Source organism: Drosophila yakuba, unplaced genomic scaffold (genome assembly GCF_016746365.2).
Source record: "Drosophila yakuba strain Tai18E2 unplaced genomic scaffold, Prin_Dyak_Tai18E2_2.1 Segkk17_quiver_pilon_scaf, whole genome shotgun sequence".
In the NCBI taxonomy this organism is placed as follows: domain Eukaryota; kingdom Metazoa; phylum Arthropoda; class Insecta; order Diptera; family Drosophilidae; genus Drosophila; species Drosophila yakuba.
In genome coordinates, this window is record NW_025048789.1 from 129,183 (window position 1) to 137,306 (window position 8,124).

Sequence of the window (8,124 nt, forward strand, 5' to 3'; positions counted from 1 at the left end):
CGAAACTGTTTGAAAAGGCATTCTTAAAACACCTAGCTCCCTACTTAAGAATGCGAAAGACAATACCATCCCATCAATTTGGTTTTCGCAAAAATCATGGAACGATCGAACAGGTCAATCGCATCACAAACGAAATTCGTACTGGTTTTGAGCACCGGGAATACTGCTCAGCAATATTCTTAGATGTCGCACAAGCATTTGACCGAGTCTGGCTGGAAGGACTAATGTACAAGATAACAAAACTGCTTCCGCAGAATACCCACAAAGTGTTCGTTATCTTCAAAAGAGTGTTCTCAATCAGGTGTAACAGTTCGACTTCACACGACCGCGTCATCAATGCTGGAGTTCCCCAAGGAAGTGTGCTGGGCCCCGTTCTTTACACTTTATATACAGCAGGCATGCCTACAAACTATCAGCTCACAACCTCTACGTTTGCTGACGGTACCGCAATACTCAGCCGATCCAAATGCCCATCAAAGGCAACAGAAAAACTTGACTGTCATCTTAAAACAGTGGAAAGATGGTTTGCGGACTGGCGCATTAAGATAAACGAGACCAAAAGCAGACATGTAACATTCTCACTGAATAGACAAACCTGCCCACCATGTACCCTAAACAATACACTCATCCTACAATCAGACGTAGTAACATAACTACCAAAACATAACATAACTAACAAAAACCAATCAATGCAGAAAAAAATTGCCGAATTTGTGAAACCATTGCGCGAACTTCAAGAGAGATCTTTTCATCCGAGCAGTATCTCCTCTCCAATCGAAAACGCTCAAAACGCAAACGAAATTATAAATTATAATAAATTACACATTCGTAACATCGTCAAAATATAACGAAAATCCATATAGCCCGATTCCGCCACACTTCTTATACAACCGCGGCCCAACGGTATCTGAAAACATTAATAGTTCGTACGGAAATATAAGTGAAATGGTATCTCTTCTCCCGGAATTCAACCCATCATCCATCAAGTCCTTAGATTCGCAACAATTCATTAGACTCCCTTCAAACCGCATATCGTTGGGATGATCGAAATCTAATATTTGCAGTTTAACACAAAAAAGGGTGAGTTAACCAATTCAACAATATCAACACACATCATCAACGGGATTAATGATTACGATTTTAAAAGGAAGATATCTAATAATTATATATCTTGTAACGACCTGTTAAGAGGTATTCTTGCCTATTCAGCGCATAACGAAATAAAGCATAATCACTTTAATATGTCTAGCAAACGTGATCCCAACGCTCATAAACAAAATATACAAGCGTTTCCAAAAAATGTTAGTATGCCACGCCCATTAGTTTGGGCGGTACCGAAAGGTGCTGGTGAGCAACGTTTGGCAGTAGTAGTGTATAAGCACAGATGGGTTTTTTATTTAAGGCATTTGGTGTTGCATTTTTGCACTGTCTGCAACGTCCCCTTTCTCCAAAAACCACCCAATGTTCATAATGTTATCATAACTGTAGGATTGATCCGAAATTTGTACTTATTTGTTTGAAGAAACACTGTTTGAATATACTACTGAGCTTTCTCTTTCTGCATTTGTTGGTCGACCTCTCTTTTTATACCCGTTACTCCTAGAGTAAAAGGGTATACTAGATTCGTTGAAAAGTATGTAACAGGGAGAAGGAAGCGTTTCCGACCATATAAAGTATATATATTCTTGATCAGGATCAATAGCCGAGTCGATTTGGCCATGTCCGTCTGTCCATCCGTCTGTCCGTCCGTCTGTCTGTCCGTATGAACGTCGAGATCTCAGGAACTACAAAAGCTAGAAAGTTGAGATTAAGCATACAGACTCCAGGGACATAGACGCAGCGCAAGTTTGTCGAATCATGCTGCCACGCCCACTCTAACGCCCACGAACCGCCCAAAACTGCCACGCCCACACTTTTGAAAAATGTTTTGATATTTTTTCATTTTTGTATTAGTCTTGTAAATTTCTATCGATTTGCAAAAAAACTTTTTGTCACGCTTACTCTAACGCCCACAAACCGCCAAAAACTGTCAGTGTTGAAGACTCTCCTTCGCACTTCTACTAGCTGAGTAACGGGTATCAGATAGTCGGGAAACTCGACTATAGCGTTCTCTCTTGTTTTTTTTTGCAAATGGAGTTCATTAGCAATTTCCGATTGAAATTTTATAAAGGGAATATGTTTTTGCTTTGGGTTTAAAAAATTCTGATGTACCACTTTGTTGATCGGTGGCAAATTTTGTAGAGCTCCATTAGCATACCTGCCAAATCTACTTCACCCACGTATAAAGCAGCAATAACTGGCTTTGAAATATCAATGTAAGCTTTTTTTTTTGGCTCCAACGTTTGCATATTCCAACAGGCTGATAACCTGCATATATTAGTTAAACAGGCGTATTATCAAACCGTTTTGCACACATAAGATAATGGTTAATTTCGCATTTCATATCAAAAGAACCAGTCCCGCGCTGTTTTAATTCCGCATCTGAGAGCAGTTGGCAATTTCTTAATAACGGTACCTGCTGCAAAGATTCCTATTTTCTTTAAGGATCAATTTTATCAAAGCAATTGTCAACAACATCGCAAAAGTCAGGCTCACAACCTTCAATCACTGTATCTTCCAGAAGGGCAAGGCTGATACTTTCTCCCTTTCAATAATTCCATCTAAACTCTTCTCCAGTACCATAGAAACAGAATTATTAACATTTCTTCTACTGCTTAAACATATCGCTGTCATTCAAGATTTTCTCAATCGAGGAAGAAAAATAATTGTTTATCCCCAACTCTGAATTTGCGAATATGGGGAGTGTATCAAGATCACGTTATCAAAAATTCTAGCACTGAATCGGCAATATCCTGGTGTTACGATTTCATTTCCGGTGGTAAGGTACCCCCAGGTGTCGTAATTGAATACTTGTATCATGTTTTCAAAAGAGATTAAAGAGAATCTCAAGAAAAACTGGGTATCTTACAATGTTACTAGGATTACGTCGTCCTTTCATGGCCTCTTCAGTTTAGGGCACCTTTGTGCGGCAGCTTCCATTGAGATGATTGAGCTTTGGTTTCCACTTCATAACCATAAACCCACGATTCGTGACCACGACGCCACAGTCAACATTCGGAATGCATCCGCCCACTTAATTTTGTTTTTTACACAAAATTGGATACAGGTTCTTTGACCCATTTTTTTTGAATAGGTAATAATCGAAGACGATCCAAAACACGTGCATGCAAATCAGCTGTCAACAATTAAGTGTACATTCAAAATGGCCCAGCTTGTCGGCATAAGGGATAGACAGGAGTACCAACATAACGCCACAAAAAAATCAAAATTCGCGAAAATTCAAAAATTCGCGATACTTTGCGAAATTCGGGAAATAATATGTATTTATTCTAAATCTACTATTAATTAGTTTGCAGGGGCGACGAGCGTGGGCGTGGTCGCATTTTTTTCACAAATTATCAATGCTATAACAATAAAATGTGTGAAGTTTAAACCATGTAACTCAATTTTTCGACTTCTAATTCTGGACAATAGTGCAGTGGTTGTACGTACTAAATAGGTATTAAATGTTTCGATACTTCTACATTGCAGCCCTAATTACAATGTAACCCTAGACAAGAGCAAGTTATCGATAGGAAGGGAGCGAGTGTAGAGTCGAGAGTCAAGTGGAAAAGTTGTCAAAAGCGGTTGTTACTAAATCTAAATTTCGTCATAAGTCTATATAATTAAATGTTAAGCTATATTTTTTGTTTATATAAACCATATAAGCGGAAAACTTGCCCTAATGCTCGCTCATGATTCCATCCTGGACATGGCAACAAATGCCGCATGCATATACATTGCGCACAAGAACAATTCAGAGAACAGGCTGGTTACAAGCCCAGAAAGGCAAGGAGACAACAGAGGGCCGAGAAAAGCCTCCCTGCTGGTTGCACAAGCAATCGGCGACAAACGCCTTGGAATGGCACGGTCTATTCTCTGACTAGAGCTTCAAATTACCGCAAGCCGATATTGACGACCCAGAGAAAGCAGCTAACGGCTCGATCGCCCATTTCAAATCCAGGCGTCATCGGTGCTGTCAATCCAATATAAAAATTGTCTTTAAGTAGCCTGGGAGGCGAGAAGAGGAAGTCAGCAGGATGGTAAAACCTAAGCCACCGCTATACGCCGCGCTGAGCCCTAGTGGTAAGTTTTTGGTGTGATGAATTTCGTCGGCAGTTATTTATGTAATATTTTTATTAGGCTCGGCGATTGTTAAAAAGTTTAAAAGTTAAAAATTTTACTGAATCGAAGTTGCCAGAAGCAGTAACGTAGTGTAAAGCATCGTTCGGCGATGAATTCCCTACTTTCCTCATTGGCATACAGCTCTATCACGATGTTGTCGCAGAACTGAGGGACCTGCCGCTCCACATCATTGCAGTCTAGGGTGGAGCGATTGACCACGGCCCACTTGTCGGTGTTTAGGCCCGGGTTCTGCGACTCCTCACGTCCTCAGGAAGCCGAAGAACTCGATTAAGGGCTGGCAGGAGTGCGGCGGGCACATACCATGGACGGCTGACATGACCCATTGGGCGGTTTCCTCATCCTCGCAGACCACTAGCATGCTGGAGTCGAACGTCTGCGGATAGATACTCGTAAGGCCCACAGTATTAAAAAGTATGTATGTACCATGTATGCACCATGTTAGCTAAGGTTGAGGTATGAAGCCTATGGTGGCAAACAGCAGCGCCAGATGAAATCCCCGTTATAAGTAAGAAGAACAGCGCGGCATTCTGTGACGAGTTCTTGGTTAGACGAGTCGAATAAAGGAAAATAAGAAGTTTAACCTACGCATCGGCGTCGGTTGGCGTTCACAATTAGGGCAACGGTGTCCACACCGTCCGCGTCCGAACTCTGGTTTGTTATCACCAGACCGTATCGCCGGTTCTCGGGCATTGTGTTCGCATACGGCGGCCAAGTATCCCTCTTTCCCTTTAATTTTTGGGGGAATTGGTTCGAGTAAGATACTCGCAGTGAACTGTGGTCCAGAAATCGATTTTTATACCCGTTTCTCGTAGAGTAAAAGGGTATACTAGATTCGTTGAAAAGTATGTAACAGGCAGAAGGAAGCGTTTCCGACCATATAAAGTATATATATATTCTTGATCAGGATCAATACCCGAGTCGATCTGGCCAGGTCCGTCTGTCCGTATGAACGTCGAGATCTCAGAACTATAAAAGCTAGAAAGTGCACACTCCATATAGAGCAGCGCAAGTTTGTTGACCCATGTTCTCACGCCCACCCTAAAGCCCACAAACCGCACAAAACTGCCACGCCCACACTTTTAAACAAGAGAGAACGCTACAGTCGAGTTCCCCGACTATCTGATGTTACTCAGATAGTGGAAGTGCGTGAAAGAGTTTTCAACGCTGACAGTTTTTGGCGGTTTGTGGGCGTTAGAGTGGGCTTGGCAAAAGTTTTTGCATATCGATAGAAATTTACAAGACTAATACAAAAATGAAAAAATATCAAAACATTTTTCAAAAGTGTGGGCGTGGCAGCTTTGGGCGGTTTGTGGGCGTAAGAGTGGGCGTGGCAAAAAGTTTTTGGCAAATCGATAGAAATTTATAAGACCAATACAAAAATGAAAAAATATCAAAACACTTTTCAAAAGTGTGGGCGTGGCAGCTTTGGGCGGTTTGTGGGCGTTAGAGTGGGCGTGGAAACATGAATCGACAAACTTGCGCTGCTTCTATGTCTTGGGAGTCTGTATGCTTAATCTCAACTTTCTAGATTTTGTAGTTCCTGAGATCTCGACGTTCATACGGACAGACAGACAGACGAACAGACAGACGGACATGGCCAGATCGACTCGGCTATTGATCCTGATCAAGAATATATATACTTTATATTGTCGGAAACGCTTCCTTCTGCCTGTTACATACTTTTCAACGAATCTAGTATACCCTTTTACTCTACGAGAAACGGGTATAAAAATGAGTTGATATTTTCTAAAATTTTTGTTAGTCTTGAAAATTTCCATCGATTTGCTTAAAATCGTTTGGCCACGCTCACCCTTACTCCCACAAATTTTAAAAAATGTTTTGATATTTTTCCAGTTTTGTATTGGTCTTGTAAATTTCTATCGATCTACAAAAAAACTTTTGCCACGCCCACTCTAACGCCCACAAACCATCAAAATCTGTCAGTGTTGAAGACTCTCCTTCGCACTTCCACTAGCTGAGTAACGGTATCAGATAGTCGGGACTCGACACTGCAAATCGTACTACACGTAATACCTCTTTTGAGAAATACTAGACAATAATGGATCCGAGAAAATCTACAGCTCTATGAAATATATCAGTTGCGACAATGAATGTGACAATCTATCTTTCTTGTAAGCTATGTTGCAAGCTTGAGAAGCCTATGTATCCTAGTAGAACCAAGCTCGAATTATTAATCTGGTAATCGTGAACCAATATTTATGAATTATTCCATATTTTTGTTTTCAAAAGAGTCTATAATTTTTATGGGAAGAAGAAGTGACAAAAATTGAGTGATCTGAAAGCTGTTTGCCAGGTGTTTCGGTAGTAAACTTCTGCTTGTATATTGAATGACCCGTTGAACCATCAAATCCATAGCTGCATATTAGTTTCAGAACTGTTTGAGAACTGATTTAAAACATCAGCCTGCATTTAATAATTCTGTACGCAGTATGATCCAAAAGGTTTTGTAATGATACTTGGGCACAGGTTTCTGTTACGTTTATATTTACAGGACGGCATTGTAATTTAGAATCCATTACTAGACTATAGTAGTTTGGATAAATGTTACTGTGGCGACTTGTATTCATAAATCTAGTGTTCATGTATTGCTGTTTTGTAAGAGAATTTTCTAGAAGGAAAGCTTCATCGGGAGCAAGTAGAATGGGTTTTTGTATACCAAATTGCTTTCTCGATTCAGATGATTATTCGGGTGTTGTTATGGTTTTCTTAAGAATAAAAGCCGTTCCTTCCTGCTTTGTTTCTGCGCAGAGAGTGCTGCAGCATGTGCAAGAAGATTTGCATCACAATTATTTTCATCTGGCAAGCTCAGATGCAAATTTCCTTTTTAATCTTGTGCCCGCATTTGTATAAGACGTCATTGCTGTGGTGTCTTGCAGGTTTCATCGAGTGTAATTGATATTTTAGACGCCAGCCAGACATAAATCGTTCAAGCATGTAGTTATATTTGGAAAGATACTTACAAATGTAACTATAAAAATTACTGATTTTTTTTGTCTATTTCCTTTAAGATCTTGGATTCCAAAGCATTTTTATTAATCTTGGTGTACAGGGTGGGCCATCTACTTGTGACCCGTGTGATTCGTAAATAAAATTGTTAAGAAAAGACAATTTGTTAATTTTGCACAGGCATTTATTTTAATTCAAGGAGATTAATATTATTAACATCTAAAATATTATTTGGATCATGTGCTCGCCTTTTTCCCTGATGACGAAATTGGCTCTTTGTTCGGCAGTTTTCATCACTTTCTCGAGCGTAGCTTTAGGTATGGCCGCTATTTCACGTTCGATGTTCGCCTTGAGTTGAGTTAAAGTCCTTGGCTTGTTGATGTACACTTTAGAGTTCAAAAATCCCCACAAATAAAAGTCGGGTGGCGTTAGATCGGGCCATCTTGTTGGAACCAGAAGTTATGCATTCGCTTTCTACGCACAATTGGCATCAAAAGTGGCTTCGATTGATCGTTGGTGGAGTGTAGTTATCCATAGTAATGACTACTTGAAATGAAGAATCAGATGTGGTATGACGTTGGTCGATTTGACAATGTATGTCAAAGTTATTAAGAGTTGTCGTGGGTCACATTTAGATGGCCCACCCTGTATATCCAGTCCAATACACATTGAATTTTTCGATTGTTTCTGCGCCATATTTCGAAAAGTTGCGTAAATTGCGTCAAATAGTGAGAAAAGGGGGACAAATAAGGATGAGTTTTCGATTTGTGGCTAAAGACAACACACACAAGTACAATCTGGACAAATTAGTTGCTTTCAGCATGGAACAGCTTATTAGTTATATGCCACGAAAAAACGGAGAACGCATGTTAGTATTCTAAAAAATAATACACATAAATTGGAAGATGACTT

General features: G+C 40.1%; 1 protein-coding gene and 1 long non-coding RNA gene across 3 annotated transcripts; one reads left to right on the forward strand and one right to left on the reverse strand.

Annotated features, from left to right (window-relative positions):
- The first annotated feature begins 1,065 nt into the window (after positions 1 to 1,065).
- Positions 1,066 to 4,328, forward strand: LOC120322234. 2 transcript variants are annotated; one of them, XR_005562003.1, is made up of 3 exons: positions 1,066 to 1,080; positions 3,592 to 4,185; positions 4,243 to 4,328. It is a non-coding gene; the product is annotated as an uncharacterized LOC120322234 (long non-coding RNA). The 2 variants fall into 2 exon arrangements; XR_005562002.2 differs by lacking the exon at positions 1,066 to 1,080 and having other exon boundaries at positions 3,551 to 4,185.
- A 54-nt stretch (positions 4,329 to 4,382) lies between these two features.
- LOC26535229 lies at positions 4,383 to 4,984 on the reverse strand. The gene is made up of 3 exons (XM_015189140.3): positions 4,831 to 4,984; positions 4,680 to 4,772; positions 4,383 to 4,618 (listed from the first exon to the last, which is right to left on the reverse strand). Exons 1-3 carry the CDS (start codon positions 4,933 to 4,935, stop codon positions 4,484 to 4,486), a joined length of 333 nt encoding a protein of 110 aa, XP_015044626.2. The 5' UTR covers positions 4,936 to 4,984; the 3' UTR covers positions 4,383 to 4,483.
- Positions 4,985 to 8,124: the final 3,140 nt, after the last annotated feature.

Bases quoted from the DNA above. Each gene is read 5' to 3' on its own strand.
- LOC26535229 (XM_015189140.3), bottom strand. From the start codon at position 4,935: ATGCCCGAGAACCGGCGATACGGTCTGGTGATAACAAACCAGAGTTCG. The intron at 4,773-4,830 runs GTAGGTTAAACT...AACTCGTCACAG, and splicing joins ACGCCAACCGACGCCGATGC to AATGCCGCGCTGTTCTTCTT. The intron at 4,619-4,679 runs GTGCATACATGG...ATCTATCCGCAG, and splicing joins CCTCAACCTTAGCTAACATG to ACGTTCGACTCCAGCATGCT.